Source organism: Caretta caretta, chromosome 12, assembly GCF_965140235.1.
Source record: "Caretta caretta isolate rCarCar2 chromosome 12, rCarCar1.hap1, whole genome shotgun sequence".
Classification (NCBI taxonomy): Eukaryota; Metazoa; Chordata; order Testudines; family Cheloniidae; genus Caretta; species Caretta caretta.
In genome coordinates this window covers 32,810,241-32,830,013 of record NC_134217.1, presented here as the reverse complement: position 1 = coordinate 32,830,013, position 19,773 = coordinate 32,810,241, and the positions used below count along the sequence as shown (strand labels likewise).

Here is a 19,773-nt window from a genome sequence, read left to right as displayed (position 1 = left end):
TACATTAACCTACAGCACACCCTTATACTTACTGACAGTAAAGAGCTGAGAGGATGTGGCTATTTCACGGGAATTATAATGCTGTGTGTTGAAATGGACTAGCTGTGTGTATGGCAAGTGCAGCCCCGTAGTGGACAGAACCAGTGCGGCTCAGGGCATTTTGATTATGTTGTCCTCTAATGTCCACCAGGCAAAAAGCTTTTACCCTAATGGAGGCAGATGTAAGTATTCATATAGTCATTTGTTACATGGTTCTGTTCCACCGCTCTAGGTAACAGAACTAATAAAATACAGTAATCTTGTGATTAAGGAATATTAAGAGTAAGTGGAGGAATGCAGAATGGAGATTTCTTTTTATTTTGGTAAATGTATTAAAAGGTGGGGTTGATCACTAGAATTTTAAAGATATAGCTATTAATGTACATTGTGAGGTGCTTGAAGCTTTTATCACCAGCTGTTGATTCCCTTAAAAGATAATAGGAGAAGATGGTAAGCACTATTTGATCTGGGCTTTCAAGGTCGGGGCTGGATTCTTCCCTTTGGCAGAGAAGTCTATGGAAGAGGCAGTATTTTTCTAGGAAATTATCTCCTTAGTCGGGAGGGTGCAGATTGTGGGCAAAAGGTGTAGTCTCCCAATCCGGCAGATCCTGGGAAGAAAGTCCATGGGTTGTAGAGGCAAAAGCTGTGTTTGTGGCTATCCCAACTGCTCCGCTTAGTCTGACATGGCTGCGCAGTGGTCCAAACTTCCAGTAATGTGCATGCAGGTATGTGCATGCATGTGCACACACACATCTACAAGTACATTATGAGTTTGTTGGTGAAAATTGTATCCGTGGGATGTGCAGGTATTAGCCCATCCAAGTGTATGTGCATACAAAGCTGGGCATGCCTTAGTGGAGGCCACTTTAGGGAGCCACTGAAACTCAGTCCCCGAACATAATTATTTTATTTCTACAGCATCATTAGTATGTGTGGTATTTTCTAGACAAAATACAGGTTATTTAATTATAGGGTTACTCATCTTATGGCATAATTATAATCATCAGGTTAATTCAATTATTCATTATTGCTATAGGCTGAAAGGCACTTTTGGTTCATGGTGATGGGATATGGGGCCTTTCACTTCTAAGCTCTGGGTTGGACTATAGCCAAGATTGGAGATGACTGAAGACTTAGCTGCTGTCCTATGTAAAAGGAATTGGCGATGTCAGTCCAATACTAAGTAGACATATGCCCTCATCACAACTGGCATCTGTATTAATGCTAATAAGCCTTCCTATAAGTGTGCAAACTGAGGGGAGAACGTATTCGTCTCGGCTGGAAATGAACAGTGATGCAGATTTCTTTGGTTTACCTGCAGTTTCTGTCACACTCTCTAATTTCTTCCTGCCAGGGAATGGAAAAATTTCAAAAGCCTATGGTAAAAACTTCAAAAGCATTACTTTTAATCTGTCTTGCTTGCTCCTCCTCTCCCCCGTTTTCTATCCCTTCCCCTCTTATTTTGGTTACATAGTTTGTCCCCTTTTTCTTTTCTCCATTGTGCATGTTGGCAACTGCAAAGTGAGACTGGATGGAATCGTGAACTCAGGAGTGCTGCTAGACACAGAACTTTTGGAGGAGATGCATCTAAGCTCAAGATGTAGTGATCAAAATTCAGCTTCACTTTGCTTCTGGCTGCAGGAAGAACAGAATGGAGTGAGGGGAGCAAGACAAGAGTGCAAAGCACAAAAATAGAAGTGAAGGAGTTGGGGAGATACAATGTAAAAATCATTATAAAGAAATGTTCTCAGATAGTTCGGGCCATCTGCTGTTTTGCCATAAGCCATCCATAAGTGTCTGCACACCTGGGAGCTCAGGGCAAGGAAGGACTTTTTTTCAGGACAGACCTGTCCAGGGTATTATTCAAAGAAGGAATGGGAGAAGCCATTTTTTTCCCCTGTGAGGACAAATGAAATTTTTTTTGCCCCTCGAGTTCTTGTTTTATTGTCCCCTTTTAACAAAATGATCTTAAAATATAAAAGAAAGGTATGTGGTAAAACCACTGCATTCTGAATAAATATATTGTGTACTGAAAAATAAAAACTAAGAGCACTAGGCATGAAAAACCTTCACTCGTTAAAACCTATAACTGCAGAAAAGAAAAATAATGTAAATGTTATACACACAACACAGCTGAAGCTCAATTTTCAAATTGACTCCTTCACTCAAACCCAGCAAAGCACAGAAGCCCAGGCTCTCAGCTTTAAGCATGAGAGTTGCCTCACTGAAGCCATTGGGATTATTCATATGCTTAAAGATGAGCTTTCTCTGGATCGGACAGGACATTTGGATGCTCAGATTGGAACACAGGTGCCTTATTTTCAGCCTCAGGCCTCCACTGGCTAACATGCACAGTATAGTGCTATTAATGCCTGCATGCGCACTTGAAAGGGTTCAAATTAATGGGCATTAGGGTGCGTCTCACTTGTGAGGCTTTAAATTCACAAAATGCAGGTGTGAACTTCTTCTGTAATACCCAAATAACAGCAATGGTTGTCTAGTGTGGCAATTGCTGGGGTAACTATAATAATCAAGGTTATGAGATTAGCAACGAAATATACTGCATACTTTTGTGTCACGGAAACAATACCAAAACGGTAATTAAGGAATTAAAAACACCTTGATGGCCATGATGGGGCAACCCAGTATGGCTCCTGTAAAAGAATACTGTGCCTCTCTAACCTACTAGAGTTCTTTGAGTGTGTGTCCACAATGTAGTGGATAATGGAAAACTGGGTGATATGATATGATTTATGTGGATTTTCGAAAAGCCTTTGACAGTCATTCACAAGAGGCTATTAAGGAAACTAATACTATCATGGACTAGAAATTGGCTAATAAAAATAAAGAGTGGAAAAGAAACCATTTGTTCCATCATGGTAAATGATTAACAGCGGGCTGCGCTGAGGACCTGTAGTAAGACAGGTTTGTTTAATATACATATAAATGATCTGAAAGGGAAGTGAAGTGATAGAAACATTTTTAGTGAACAAAATTTGGTTAGTGAAGATTAGAAGAGATTGTGAGGCACTAGAGAGATATGTGAGAGATATCCTAACAAAGATATGTGAATTGGCAACATGATAGCAGATGAAAATGCACAATGGAAGGAATTTGAACTACTCATACATGTTGCTGGATTCTAAATTACCTGTAATCACTCAGAAAAAAAGGTTGGTGGGTCATTGTGAACACCTCAGTGAAACCCTCTGCTTGCTGTGCAGCAGCAGTCAAAAAAGCAAACAAAATGTTAGGCAGTATAAGGAAAGGAATCAAAAACAATACTGAAAACCGTCTTGTGCATCAGTCGGCAGTGCACCCTCACCTGGAATACTGCGTTCAGGTCTGCTCACACTATCTCCAGAAATATACAGCAGAAACAGAAGGGGCCAGAGAAGGGCAATGAAAATAATTAGACGCATGGAAAGACTGCTATATGGGGAGAGATTGAAAAGACCTGGCTTATTGAGGCGATGCATGGTAAATTGGTTGCTCCTATTTATCTTTTCACAGAATATAGGAACAAGTGGATATTCAATTAAATTGAAAGGGAGAAACCTATAAATGAAATACACAACATATAATTAATCCATGGAAATTATACAAGGTATCATTGATGCCAAGAGCTTAGTATGATTTAAAAAGGATTTGACAGTTCTGTGGGCAATAAGAAACTCCACAATTATGTTAAACAGGATGATTTTTTTATAAGAGGTATAAACTCCATTCTCCAGGGCATAAGCCAACCACTAACTACTGGGGTAAGGAATAAACGTCCCCTCTGGGCAGGTTATTATAAATTGTCTACTACAGGATTCCTTGTATCTTCCAATGAAGTCTTTGCCTTGCACCTTCCTATGAATCAAGTCACTGTCAGAGATACTGACTTCCGGGCTCTGGAATGGCAATCCTGAACAAATACCTCAAAGATGTTACTAGTGGCAGTAATAAGTACCTTAAGATTATCCAAGCACATTTATCACAAACTTTAGGCAAAAAATTAATACTAAGATTGTTTCCAAGATCCTGCCTTTTCTGGAGTGCTGGGCCAGTACTTGTGGAATTGAGAAGCAATTATTAGTGAGTTGGTAGGAGGTATAGCCAGAATTTCAGTGTTGTACATACCTCAACTGTCGCCCCCACACCATTCCTTGGTATCCCTCCCCCACAAATACCCGTAAATAAAACACACCAGAGAGGTGTGTGACACAGTCCACATTGCCTCACATGACTCAGTGGGAAAAGGGAGGGAGGTGAAGAAGTAGATCGATGGAAAATTGTACAAATTGCAAAGAGTCTGGACCTTTTTCATGTGCTTATTACTCATGCAGTATGACAATAACTTTTCCATGAATGGGGCTCTTTGTTATCAATTGCCACAATTAAAACCCAACAGAAAAGACTGTTGCTGTTTAAATCACATACCGATTCCATTCACAACAGGCACATCATTATTAACCTCCAACATGCTGGGCAAATCATGTTCTCCTTCGTGGCCATTTAAATCCATGTTTTGCTGTTGTGAGCCATTCCCAAAATGTCTAGAATCTTTCTCATGACTGGAATCTCCATTCTGCAGGCCATTGTGAGGCTTTTTCAATGGCATGATCTGTAAACCACTGGGGGTAGTTCGGTAAGTCACGGTTTTAGCGGCTCTGTCGCCAGCAGGTGCTGGCTTTGCTGTGTACCCTCTTTTCTGTTTTTGAAGAGATGGGTTAATTCGCTTTCTTTTATGTGTTGACCCTTTGGCCTTCCCAGATTCAGAAGGTCTGTGTGATATTTTCTCAACAGATGACCCTCGGCTTTCTCGTAAAAATTTTGGTGCACTGGTCTGTTTCCCATGTTTTGCTCGCTTTTCTCTAGTGACATGTAGTCCGTTGAACTCATCAATAAATTCCTCGCAATGCAATAGGTGATGCTCAGGTTCCCAGGTGTCCTCATTGCTTCCATAGCCTTTCCATCTGATAAGATATTCCCATTTGCCCTTTTTGTTCTTCCTTTTGTCAACAATCCTCTCAACCTAATAGAAAAAGAGGAGATACCATTAGCTGTTAGAAAGAAAAACAATTCAGTCATGAAAAACATTTAGGGCCTGATCCTCAGTTACACCAAGGTGTCTTTACACTACCAGAGGCTGTGTACCGGGACCTTCGTGTAAATGAGAATCAGGTCCCTAATGTGAATATAAACTGATATTGCATTCTGGCACTGAAAGCTGTGTACTGTCTAAGCAGGCTAACCAGAAATTTTGCCAAACAGATCAAGCATGTTCTTGTTTTTTAGAAACCTCTCCGATCCCCTTCCCACACTTGTAGTCCCATCAGATCCTCAGCAGACCCTGGCTGACTGTTGATGTGGCCTACCTGGCTTCTGTATATACTGCTTGATATTCCATTTATGTATCACAGCTAAATGTCCTCATTTATCAAAGAATGCTCACAAGCAGATCTGGCTGTATATATGGAGGGACTAAGCTGGCCCATTTGGTATGTTCATAGCAATCCCATTTGCAGGCACTCACCTGTTTTTCCTGTAAAGGAATCTTAACTGTAATCATGTGCAACTGTGTTTTCTGAGTATGGCTAACTCTAGGAATATATGCGGCTTAGGATCAGTAAAAAATGTGTGTTACCATTGAAACTGCATTTCTAAAATGAGACCATATTGTCATCCTTCTCAGCTGCCTCCCATTGAAAAATGCTAAAGTGTCTTTTGCTGCACTCTTTATACATTGAACACTCTATTCTGTGTGTATGTATGCTCTGATAGTGACGGTTCTCTTATTACCTGAACTGTATGAACCCCTGCTACTTCATTTCTGAAACTGTCTTGCAAAGAAATTGTACTAAATTGTGTGGTCATCCTGTACATTGAGGGCCACATTTGCAACATTGTGTGTGTAGTGTTATATTTGCCAGCTCTCCCCAATTCAGAATTCTCTATGGATGCAGTGTTTGCACTGAAGTTTGTGTACACACATAGTGTATGTGAACTTAGCACATTTATTTTTGAAAATATGGCCTCTGATGACTGACACTAAACTGAAACTGATTTGCATCTGACACCAAACTTAATTCAGTTCTCCAGATGTATAAAGCGAAGTTAACAGCACTGGTACAGACAAAGAAAAAATTAGATGGGTTAATGCAACAACTTCTATTGGTCCCCAGAGGTGAAAAGTCAACATGTTTACATGCACTGTGCCACTTCCCTCAGCTTATTTTCACTTCCCCCCGCCAAAAGTAAATACCTGTTTAACAGTTATCTCCCATTCCTTTCTGGACATATCTACTATTAGTTCCTTAACTACCCTTTAGACCACAAAATTGTCCAACTGAATTCATTTTGCACATGCATATATTGATCTGTTTGCACAATTAAATTTTTTTGCATGCATAAAATTGGTGCCCTCAAATTCTGAAGGCATGATTTAAAAAAGAATGCTGGAAAAACTGCTGACCAGAATACTTGTCAGTAATAAATTCCAAGAAACCCGTTTCCGTTCTTGGGCAGTGACTGTGTCTTCATTTATATTTGTGCCACCCTGAGCACACTTGTGGCCGTCAGTGAATAATAAAATAATATAAGCAGCCGGCTACTTCTACCTGCGTCCTTCAGTGATGCTTCAGTTTAATATTTTAGGCATCACAATTACTTATATCAAGGATCAGTAACCTTTGGCACGTGGCACGCCAGTGTAAGACCCCTGGCGGGCCGGGCCAGTTTGTTTACCTGGTGCATCCTCAGGTTCGGCCAATCGCAGCACCCACTGGCTGCGGTTTGCTGTTTCAGGCCAACAGCGAACCGCAGACAGTGGGCGCTCCAATCGGCCGAACCTGCGGACATGCCAGGTAAACAAACCGTCCCGGCCCGCCAGGGGGCTTACCCTGGTGGGCTGCATGCCAAAGGTTGCTGATCCCTGACTTATATGATAGGGTGTATGAAATCATTGAAGGAACTGAGCATCAAAAGGAGACGGTGATTAGAAAGGGGAAAGCTGGTATTTACACATTTTAATGGGCAACTATGGGAAAGAGAATACAGATTAAGTGTAGAACTATCCAAAGAATTTGTGTCTGTATGTTTATCTTTGAATTTTCAGAGTTTTAAATCAATCCATTTAGTGCAGCATCAATAGAATCCTGAAGGAAAGAGATCCATTTGGAAAATATAAAATAATGCATTAGAGTTAAAAAGATTACAACTACAGTGCAAAACCCATTATCAGTGACTGTGGTCTGTTTCTCAAAAGGTATAAAACAAAAGTGTCCAATGCTTTTCCAGATTAGATATAAAACCAATCCCACATATTTTTATCCATTCCCAGCTCAAAATTATGTTGAGATGTAGTAAAGGTCAAGAGTACATATTAGTAATTTATGTTCAAATACATTACATGGTTATTGTAGGTTTCCCCAAACTAAGCATTATAAACCCACGCAATCCAGATTCAAGGTTAAACTGGGGGTGGGGGGTGGGGGTGGAGAGAAATCTAAACATCTTAAGTTATGGAAATGTACAGTTAGGATACACAAACGACCTTAACTCTGCATTACCAAGCAATAAGCATATGGTTAGGATTAAGCAATTTTACTGTTTGAGGTCCAGGTTAGCTTAAATTGATTTTTAAAAGACACATTAGATTCTTTTCTTTTTTTTCCTCCACATGATATCACAGCACTAGCAAAAACACAATCTCCTATGTCAGCTGTCAGTATCCCTACAGCACTGGCTTCAGGCCAGAGAATGGTAGAGGTAATTGATTTCTATAGACTGGGGCAGTACATCCATAGTCATCCTGTTGGACCTTGCAACAGCATCTATTAGTACTGATCCCCAAACACTACAGTCCCACCTCCAATAGGCAATAGGACTGTAGGAGGCACCTCATGAGAGGGCTGTGATGGGAAATTGTTCCTCCATCTCCACTGCACTCACCTGTGGAATCCATCACGGCTCCTTCCAATCTTCTATCTTATTTAATATCTACAGAAAGCCACTGGGGAAATAGGTGAATCAACATCTCCTTCACACTGAATATAACAGCACCCTCTTCCAGCTTTCTCATCCTGAAATAAGTACAATGATGAAGAGCAGCTGGCTAAAGCTGATCTAGGCAAGGTGGAGGTGACTTGTAGGGAGAGAAAAAGCACTTAGAAGAACTAGCCTCTTCCATAAAGTCCAATCTTAAGGACATCTGTCCTCAGATTGTTAAATTGCTTTGAAGCATTGTGATCCTGTTGAATTTAATGTTATCAGATGTCCACATGACACTAATTGCAAAAAACCCTACCATTTCTGTCTGTGGCTTGGTAGAAAATTTAATATCAAATTATGGAATGCATTCCTGACCATAGTCATCCACACATTCATGACCTTGATTATTGCAGCACACTGTATCAAGAAAAGAAGTCATGTGTCCTGGACAAGCACCAATTGGTACAAAATTGAGAAGACCATTTGCTAAGTAACAAAGTTGCTGTGGTCACATCACATCACACTGGTAATCTTCCCACTGTGTACAAAGTCCAATTCTAGATCTGTCTTGAAACACAAAAATATTTATCATGCTGACTCTACTGACCTGGGAGATCACCTCTCCCTTTGCTACCATGACCTCTGCAGCAGCTATGTTCCACCAGAACAATAACCATGAGGAAGGGTTATTGATTACAAAAGACAGATCGTTAACAGGAGCTGAATGTAACTGTGGGCCTCACTCTCATAGGAGACATAGATGACAAAGGACCTCACAATTTTCACAATTACATACAAAATATCTTTTCAACCTAGCTTTCCCATAATAAACTCTCACACATAATTTCTACTAACCACTCAAGTATAATCCTACCTCTGAGAAGGAAAGAGGTCATTTTGTTTATTCTTTTTAACGTTTGGGAAGTATTCAGATACTTCACCAATAGAGCACTGTAAATGTCTACATAGACAAGAAGGGAGAACCAGAAGACTCTATTCCTAAGGAATAGCACACTAGCAATGGAAAATATGAGAAGTGGTCCACACAACACACAATTGCTTCTAGTACAACATAGGAGCCGAGAGACAGACAGACAAGAGTACCACGAATCTACACGTGCAACAAGAGAGCGAAAAAAGGCACCAAATGATGGTCAATACATATGACTAGGTACCTACCTACCCCTCACTGCTGTCCCTTTGTGCACTGTTGAATATAGTTATAGCACCAAGCAAAATTACTGGGCCTTTCAACATGGCCCCCTTTTCCCTGTAGCTTTATGTCCTTCATTTATGCTGCTCTGTCGTCTAAATGTATTCAGCAGAAGCACATCAGTGCTTCAATTTGGATATGAATTTCATATTTGTTCCCCATCACATGGTACAATTTCCACCATTTTACTTCAACGTGCAGTGAACACCAACAGCATGATTGGCCATATATTTTTTTCCAGAATGATTGGTTTTAATTTCTACTATGTCAGCTGAAAAATGCTATGTAATAATCTTCTTGCATTTACTATAAGCTCTCAGAAATTCATAGGAATTTTTCTTTAAGAAATAATTCTGACAACTAGTGATTAATGGAAATGATATTTTAGTTTTTCTCCCGGAATACACAATTTCTGTTTAAGTAGATTGTACAGAAAGATCTCTGTTACTTCCACTTCTTAATTTTCCATATTTACCATCAGTTCACTCCTCAATGAACAATGTATAACATCTGCAAAAAGCAGTCTTGGTAGTCTTGTATTTGGCCGCTTGAATTTATTATACGGTATTTGGTTTGGGAAACTATATATTTAATCTAATAAAAATGACATGACCTAATTACGTTGCTGTCCTGTCTTTTATAAGCACAAGTACATTGTAGAAGAATCATAGTTAAGAGTGTTAGAATTTTACATGTGTCATTACCTCCTTTGACTATACGATAGGCATACAAGCTAATTCTGGGTGAATCAAAATGTTACTAAATACGTTTTAAGAGAGGAAATGCAATGAAACCATGACATCTGTGGAAATGCATTTTTAACACTACTTTTCAACTTTCAAGTGTGGATGATTCGTAATCTTAGCAGTATTCTCTCCTATATAGGTTAGGAGGAATGACATAAATGAAATACCATCCTTTTTGATTAAACACATATATGGGGACACAGTATTAGTATTAGATCACGAAACAATGGTACAGATCTGTAGTACTTTGTAAACTAAAATGTGAATGCAGAATTTGTGCATGCAATTAGTGATTGCATGAGCAAATAACCAGTTAAATGTAATTAGTGAAATTGCACAAGTCATGTCTATGCATGTTCTTGAATTAGCCCTTGAACTTCTATATCAGTGGTTTCCAAAATTTGTATAGCATGGACTGCTGAACAGAGATGATACATACTGCGTACAAAGCATGCACATTTTGCTCATTCATAAAAAATACAACATACAAATCATTTGTGTGTAGAAGTAGTAGATCAAATCTCAAAGAAATTGTAGGTTCAACCCTTAAAAATTAATTTTATCTGTTCAATGACTTCAACAGGCATTGGTATATAATTAAAGCAATGTGCATGCTGTTACAATTCAGATAATCAGGTTTACACAGCATATATAAAAGTCTTCACATTTTCAGCAAGACCATACATAATTCAGCCTGCCTAATCATGGAAACGAATCACCTTTCCAACAGGATATGGTTGGAAGATTACATACCGAAATCCTGATTTCCAGAATGGGCAGAAGAAATCACCTCTTTTTTGACCACATATATTTTTATGTGGACAGATGCTGTAAATAGTAATCTGTGACACCAAAACAGCCTCTGTCAATGTGCAATGTGGAGGAACACACTGACTTCCTGGCATGGACTGGAAGAACTGCCTTTCATTACTGTGAGTTATAGTACTTGCACTACTTTTGTGTGTCTCCTTCATTTTGAGTTTTTGTCCCACGTTGGGCCCCAGTATGGTATGAGAGATAGAAAGGGCTTGTGAAGAAGGTGGCAAAGTAAGGAAACAGACAAAGACCATCCAATCCAACGTTCTTGCCTTTTAAAAATTCATTATTGTACTAACTTCCTGCTTTTTCCACTCCATCACTTACCGTCCTCTCTCCTTCAGAAATAACCTTAGGTGCCTCACGAATTTCGCTTCCATCACCTTCCTCTGTAACTCATTCACATATTTCTGACCTTTGAATTTAATTTACAGAAAGCTGATTGTCCAAACACCAGGGCAATATGTGGTAAAAATACAAGACCAGTTTTTCAGCAGTGCACAGCCCTCACATTGAAAGCAATGGGAACATCTGGGTGCTGGGCCTCTTTTCAAAATTCAACACAAAGCTTAAAAACTAGAAGAGATCCACTGGCCCAACTGCAAAAAACCCTCCCTACTGAACCTGCATAGTGAAGGAAAGAGGAAAAGCTAAATAGCTACAAATATATAAAAGGAAAATATACTTGTTCTAAGTCACCCACAGACAGAACTTCAACAGACATCTTCAGGGAAGCAGTGCAACAGACAAAGCTCTGGTGCTAACAAGGCTCTACTTCTTGCCCTTACTAGCTTCTGTTTTTAGACTTACCAATTTCTAATCCTCTGGAATCTCTCCTGAAGTGAGTGAACTGTTAAAAAGGTCCATGAAATGTTCACTAGTTTGCCTGCTGTGATGTCTTAGACTACAAAGAATACTCAGAATATAAAAGTGAAACAATGAAATTTCAAAATAGTATTTGGAAATACTTGAAATGTTTCTATATGTGTATTGCTATGAATTGGGTGGATGCAAATGCCCAGGAGGAGAGTGGAGGGCGGGTACAGGAGGGGTCCATTATTTTAATAATGGCATCAGGACTAGAGGTTGACATATCGGGGCCAGGAGGAGTTTTCATAAGCAAAGATTTTTCAGAGGCAGTCTACACTTTTATGGTGCATCTGGACCTCTGATTCTGACAAGGAGTGTATACATTAGAGGGATGTACTGTACAGTACACACATGCACCCCCATATTATCAGGGCTTCATGTTTTGCCTACTTTAGGAACACTCTGTTCTCTTTCCTTCATGAGCATAGCGTCCAACTCTGTTAAAGAAAATGAAGCATAAACCTGACACTGTGTGAAACTAGGTAATACAGTTTTCTCCCTTTCTTTGTATCAGAAATATTCTGGTTTTCTGAGGCTGAAACCTGGGAGTACAGCTGGCCAGCTCCTCTTTATACCAGTTTACACCAAAGGAGGCTACAGCCCACAGCCTGTTGTGTTTGAAAAAACCAAACAGACCACAACTATGGCTCTTCCATCCATGCTCACATCTCTGGCTCCCTCCTGGCATCTTTTCTTAGAACTTCTGCCACTATCTGAAATTCAATCTCTTTAAAATTGAACTTCTCATCTTGTCTTCCAATTTTTGCTCTCCTCTGCCTATTTTCACTACTTCTTTTTGACAACTGCCATTATGTTTCCTGCCTTCATTCCCACAGTCTCAATGTAATCTTCTCTCTCTCTCTCTTTTTCTCCTTTTCCGACCATTTCCAGTCTCTTATTTACAAGGTCCAATGCTTCTTTCTCTTTAATATCTTTTCCTTGCTGTCTCTGCTACCAAAACCTATTTTCATTGTCTTCTCTCACCTTGATTACTGCAACTTTCTCCTGCTTTAATCTAATTGCCTTTCCCTTCTCCCTACTCCAATTTGTCAAAATAATGCCTGTGTTCAAACCATATTCCTCTCCCACCCTAACCTTCAGGGGATTTTCTAAACCACTTGACTGCATTAGTACATACAAAATACATTAGCATCCTTCAGGAAAGTCCACAGTGCTATGGTACCTTTCCCATTGGGAAGGTCCATTTAATTTCCAATGCAGATAAAATGCCACATCCCCCCTTCCTAGCTTTTGTGGATTTTAATTTTGTCATCAACTTGTAGCTTTTGAGGGTGTCTTGCTAGCTGGACTCCCATCTAAAAGCCTACATCAAGGGTTCCAATGTACATTCAAATGAAAGGCAGATTCTTAATGCAATGTGTGGATTTTGAAATTCCATCTGCCATTGTAGTGTAAGTACTAACATTTAAATTATTAAAAGGAACACTGCCCAGCCTGCAGATAGGAAAAAAAGAGACCTCCCAAGCTTTTACTTGTGGGTGTACATACTGTAACACCACCTATGGTCAAAGTGCTGTGTTTGCTGACTATTCATATGAGCAATCAGGGTAATGAAATATACAAGAATCCTACTCTGGAAGAAGGGAATTTTTGTGTAATTCAATATTGTGACTACCCTCAAGAACAGAGCTAGAAAAGGGGAGCAGAGGGATGACAGGACATGCAAGCGCACACACACAGTGCCCTGGGTGTTTTCTTGATAGGTCGCTTAGAAGAACAATTGGAAACTCTTACATTTAATTATTTTTAGAAAATAATTTTGGAAAACTGATAAGATTTTCAGAATTAAGAGCCGTGTCGTTAGGAAAATTTCTTGGTTTTGGATAGGTTTAATTTACATAGACAATATTCTTTGTACATAAAAAGATTAAAACACAGACCATACCCTTGCACCATTACATCAAAAGAACTAGAATGCATAACAGTTAATGTGGCTTCTTTAGGTTAATAAAAGAGTAGATAGAATCTTAGAATTTTAGATGTAGTTCTGTGACATAATCTAGTCTGTTCAAAAATAATATTGAATGCAGTAAGTTCCCATCAAAATAATCACATTCCCTTCTCTCATAACAAAAACGGGAAAATGGCTGTCTAAATAGTTCAAAACTCTCTCACTTACATCAAAGCGCAACATGTGGAAAGATAATGAAGACGGGTTTCCCACTTATTTTAAAGAATAATGATGCAATTACATTGCCTTATCACCATTTTCTAAGGCAGGGGTAAACTGTTCCCTTGTACAGGAAGTAAGCCACTGAATGTTCTTCAGTATTTTTTGTTTTGTTTTTTTCCCAAAAAGCACAAAATAAGAAGCTAAGCTTCCCAATGTCTCAGCTTCTGTTGGGTTAAAAATTAGAATTTGGCTATGATTGCACACTCCACAATCCTGCTAGTATAACTTATTTCAAAATGAAGCTGCTAGAATTCCACCCAAGACATTTGAGTTTGGTGACGAATACTTATTTTTAGTTCACTACTAAGCTAAAGCTGGTAGTTTTTACTGTGCAACTAAATTTGTTTTGTAATGGTGTAGTGCAAACTTTAAATATAGAAACAATAGATGTGTTTTCAGTGTACATGCTAACAAAGGGGGAAAAAAGTACAGGTTCCTATTTACTGCTATAAGTGAGATTTAAAAATAAAGCCTGTACATTGTGTTAATGCAAAAGATTTGAGAAGTGGATAACCTTTGTTTTATTGCTATGTTTGTAGAGCTATGTTTGTATGGTTTATTTTTGTGACTAATATTGATGAATACAAGTGGAATGAGGAATACACATTTTCAACGGGGAATTAGACTTTATATTTTGTAAAGCACTACAATGCTTGCCTACCATAGGAGATGCAAATTTGGCTTTCAGCTTTTGTGGGCCAGATCCCTAAGTGGTGTAAATTGGCATAGCTCCCCTTGAGTTCAGCATAGCTATGGAGTGTTGGACCAGTTGATAATCTGGCCTATCTGAGTTTACTCATATGTATTGAGGGAGTGAAACATGAGACAGGATGCAGGTGCATGAGGATGCAAAGTTAATTACAACTTTGATAAGCATTAAGAAGTAAGGGCCTGATTCTGAACACACTTACTCTGGCTTTCCAATGCCATAACTCCATTAGCATCAATGGAGTTACTGCTAATTTACACAGGTGCGAGACTGGAATTATTTTTATTTCTCTTGGTTTTAAAATTAGGGAACTTGAGAGTGGTGGTGGTTGGTTTTTTTTGTTTGTTTTTTGCTTTTTAACTTCACAGCTGAAGGTCTTGTGCAAAACACTCACTGGTTGCCTGCTGAGATACCATGATAGTAAAAACATACACTGTTATTACTGGAGTATTTCACTGAAAATGTACAAATCTATCTTTAATTGAGAACATTTGTTTAATTAAAAAATTTGACAAAGTCTGCAAAGAATTAAATATCTATAGATTCTACCACTTTACTGCCCAGTTCTACCCACTGCTCTATCCTCTTCACTGCACTCCCACTGACCAGAAACGCATGTAGGGACAGACATTGGCATAGACATGTACATTGTACATAGACATGTACATTGGCATAGACCTATTGAAATCAGTGAAGCTATACTGAAGCCAACCGGGGCTCTAACCCATTGTATTTTGTTTGAGAATCTTAGTTTTATCTGTTAAAGCCAATTTACCTGAAAAGAAAATCTCTATCAACCGAAGATTCTGAAATTTAAAGAGGTAATTTCAAACTCAGTATTACATAAAAATACCACTGTACTTGACTGATTATACTAACTGCTTTTATAGGATTTGGCTATATTTTCTTTCTGCTAAGGGCCGGATCCTGCTTCTTTGGAAATCAATGATAAAATTCCCACTGCCTCCACAGAAGCAGGATTTGGCCCAGCTTCAGGAGTGCTACTCATGGCAATGATGATAATTTGAGTAAGAAAAGGTTAGTAGGATGCAGGCAGGATGTAAAGACCTTATGAGGGCTGGTATTTCTGTGACAGTAGCACAGCTCTAACTATGGAATATGCTGGAAAGATGTTAACATTAGTCATGTTTTTAAACAGGTACAGGAACATATTAGAAGCAGTTATATTTTTAACTCGAGTGCCATTAAAGACACTTTTCACGAGCATTAAACTAAATGCTAGGGGGTTATTTTACAATGTCCAGAAGTACAGGAAGCAATTACTAGTTTACGTAAAAGCTGCACCTGAAACCATTAGAGTTAATTAGCTCTGTCTGTTATCTTTCATGTGCTTCTATTTCCCCACTGCAAGTTATTTAGGTCTCCTGTTCTTGTAAATTTCTTCCAGTCTTTTCCTTCTCCCTATGGACCTGATTAATACCTACTGAATCCGGTAGAAATACTACCAGTCACTTCAGTTGGGCCCTATTGCCTCTACCGCAAAGATCAGCCAGAAGTGGTGATTCAGTGAAGAAAGATAATAATGAAGGTGCACTTTTAATGCTATATTAATAACTGTTTGAACTTCTGTGCTGTAGTGCCCCTCTTTCAGCATCAGTAATAAAATAAGCCTCCGCACTCCTGTGTGGCAGGTAAATATTTGTATAACCGTCTTGCACAACAGAGTCGTAAACACAAGTAAAAAGAGAGTAGGGCTCAACTTTTGAGAAGTGTCTGCTCATAGTGGGTGAGCCCATGGATCTAATATTCAGAGGTACCGAGCACCCACAACTCCAAAGAAGTCAATAGGAACTTTATCTATTCAGAGAGGCTCTTCTCTTCCAGCTTCTTGCAGTGGGACATTGAGTAGGTATTCTTCAGGGGCAGTTTCTTGGCTGTGGAGAACTTATGCTCTAGTTATAAGACGAGATATAACAGGTCGATACAAAAGATAGGTGAGGGGAAGCGCAAGATAACAAGATGATACTGATCAGCATAAGAATAACTACCAAGAAGGAAGAACGATAGCCTACTATCCTCTCAGAAACAGCATTCAGGTGAGCAAGGTCACTGGGCAAGATCTAGACCTCAGTTATCACACTGGCTTCTGTGGAGTCACTCAAGATTTGCACTGGTGTAGTTAAGATCAGAATCTATCCCAATGTAAAATCAATATATTATGGGTGCCTGGAAGGAACAAACTACTACCTTACTGATAGTGCTAAAGACAGTTATGAAAGCTGTCAGCAGCTATCAGGCTGATGTGTTTCCAAGAATCCACAGAATAGCTGATTAGAAGGCTACATTACGAGACTGGCAGTCTGTGAAGGCCATGAAGCAATGGGGCAGAAGCATATTTAACTGATTTGATGTAAGTACATGTTCTGGGGTCATCAGAGGCAATGTGTGTGTGAACGACCGTTTCCTCACAATGTAAATGAAAGACCACTTGCTATGGAGAAGCCTTAACACTATCGTGCTTGTACAAGTTGTGTATGTGTGAAATGAGCTATATTCTGACTCTACACCATGCTGCATGGCAAACTGCAGCGCTTATGTCACCATGCAGAAAGTAACACTTTGTAAATTCAGAAAAGCTCTCTGCATTAATCAGTCTGAAGTCTGCTATTTTTTAAGACCAAAACAAGGCAGTGAAGTCAGTTCTTCCCATCACCCCCCATTAACCATAGCTAGAGTGTTGAATAAAGAAGTTACTATGTAGTCACAGAACTCTGATGGCAGTAGAAAGTGAAGTAAAACACCACAGGAAGGATAGAGTGAGATTGGTATGCAGCAGAGTCAGACAATCACATGTTCCCTTCTGCTTTCCTCAGGGACAGCTAAACAGATCCTGTTGTGAGGCCACTCTGGCAATATCCAGAATCTTCAGCTTTCCTTGACCACAGTCAATCTGGTTTCAGCCTCGGTATTGTACACAAGTCAAGCACCATTAGCTTCTGCTTGCTGGTTCTTTCAGACCTGCCAGCCTCCTTCATTATTCTTGATCATGGGGTTTCAGTGACATGTCTGCAGAACCTCCCAGGTATAGACGGCGCTGCTGTGGAATGGATCCATTCTTTCTTTCTGAGAAGTCTGAAAGGGTGGTATTAAGAATTGCTCATCTGTCCTGTGGGCTCTCCCATGCAGAGTACTACAGGGTTCTGTGCTGTTGTCCATCCTGTTTAACATGCACATGAGGCTACTAGGCAGGTTAATGAGGAGGCCTGAGCTACAATGTCTTTATGCTAATATCTGTGTCTCCTGACCCTTTTGGTGAACAGAGACTTCTTCAGTGTCAGGGTGAAACTGGAGCTCAGATGAAGCTCTGGCTCCATCCGGGCATGGCTGGGGTATGATTGTGCTGCTGGGGAAAGCAACCAGAAGAAATGGTGATTTATATCAGTCCCCTTAACTGAGGGAGTTTTTCTGCCATTTGTTAGCCGGATGAGGACACAGGACTTTCTGATGTGGGACTTTTTTACAGTTATCCCTGCCTTCGTCACTTTGGATTAGGCTATTGCAGTTTGTTCTCCATGGCACTATTACCAGTCACAAACTTAAGTTGGTAAAGGTTGCAGCTACTTCCTTATTAAGTGAAGGTTCATGCAGAGAACACTTATATCGGTGCTCTGAGATCTACATTGCCTTCCAGTTAGTTTCTGGGTGGAATTTCAGATTTTGGTTTTGACTTATAAAGTTTTGAGTCACACTTTGCATTAAGGTTCCATTTATAAATGATTTGTTATTAAAAGGTGTTTTAATAAATGACTAATTATTAGAGACTGTCAGAGCCTAGCAATTAATTAGGTTGCTTATAAACATGGCTTATAACCATCTATCCTACTTTCTACTGATGAACTTATAATCCTCTATAACATATATTACTCATGTTCGTAACATGTTTATAATATCATCATTTACTAACGCTGTATAAACTGTTTATCAATGGAACTTTAATATAAAGTTTGGCCAAGTTTTCTATGGTATTTGTAATTAGTTAATGTGATTGAGCTAACAGATGCCAGGCTTAGGAAGCTGCTGGCAGGGGATCTCCCATAAGCAACTCTGGAACTTCCTTCCTTCCTTGATTTGTTGACTTTCAGGTCACACTGCAAGAATCATCTATTCTCTCAGACATTTTAGGGCAAGATAGGACTGGGCTGGTTTGTTGCAGGGTCTTATATAGGGTGCATTCTTAATCACTAAATGGGCAATTTGTGATATTAAATGGGCTACACTGTGAAGTAGTTATTGGTGCTAAAGTCTCCTCATTAAAGGAAACAGAAGGAGTAGTCTATTTTTAGTGTTTGCTTGGATGTTTAGCCTAGAAGCAGTTTTGTCCAGTAGATAGACCACTGGACTGGAGCTTAGAAGACTGAGGTTTTAGTCCCAGCTCTGCCACTGACCTACTGGGTGACCTTGGACAAGTCAGTTCACCTATCTGTGCCTCAGTTTCCTCATCTGTAAAATGACACTTGCCTTCTTTTTAAGTTATTTGAGATCTAGAGATGAAAATTACGATGATAGTTAGGTGGTATTACCAGAGGTTGGGAAGGTACTGTTAAATAAATGTCTATCTAAATCCATTTGCAAGTTGAAAATTATGATGAAGAGAATGTGTGAAGCTATTTCTTTGGAAGCCTAGGAAACAGCATAAAATGGAAGAAAAGAAAGATCATTAATTTATGTTGTCTCTCAGTATTTAGCATTTATGCCAGCTGATACCTGCATTTAGCATTTATGTGAGTAGCTTATGCAATGCAGTGTCCTGAAAAGACCAGGAGGATCCAAGGATGCTAGGAGGGAACAGCAGGTTCATATGATGAATGCAAGTTTTTCTTTGCTGAGAGCAAAAATGTACCATCCAGGATTAGATGATGATGCAATTATGTGCAGAATTTATGATCCTATATCAGCTTGTCCTCTCCTCCAAAGAGTACATGGGTTACAAAGGCACATATAGGAAAAATAATGCAGAAATAAGTGATAATGTACAAGGTGAAGGGATATCCTATGCTATTACTGCAACAGAGCTACTAAAATAAGCAAGGTAAATACTGGGGAAAGCATTACCCATATTATTGTTGTCAGGTGCAGACTAATATGAAGAACTTAAACCTCAATCAAGTTGGAATTTTTATAGGAATATTAGCTAGCCTTCCAGATAAGAATAAGGCAAAATATATTTTACATGGATTTACTAAGGATT

The 19,773-nt window shown here is 39.3% G+C and overlaps 1 protein-coding gene and 1 long non-coding RNA gene across 4 annotated transcripts in view; one reads left to right on the top strand and one right to left on the bottom strand.

The window, feature by feature from the left end:
* Window positions 1-19,773, top strand: part of LOC125645277 (uncharacterized) — a 344,743-nt gene that overhangs the window by 97,980 nt on the left and 226,990 nt on the right. The window lies entirely within an intron of this gene.
* The window catches only part of CDYL2 (chromodomain Y like 2), a 79,957-nt gene that overhangs the window by 27,989 nt on the left and 32,195 nt on the right, over window positions 1-19,773 (bottom strand). Inside the window, exon 2 of the mRNA XM_048870582.2 lies at window positions 4,465-5,059. Coding sequence (XP_048726539.1) covers window positions 4,465-5,059 — 595 coding nt within the window. The remainder of the gene's footprint in view (window positions 1-4,464; window positions 5,060-19,773) is intronic.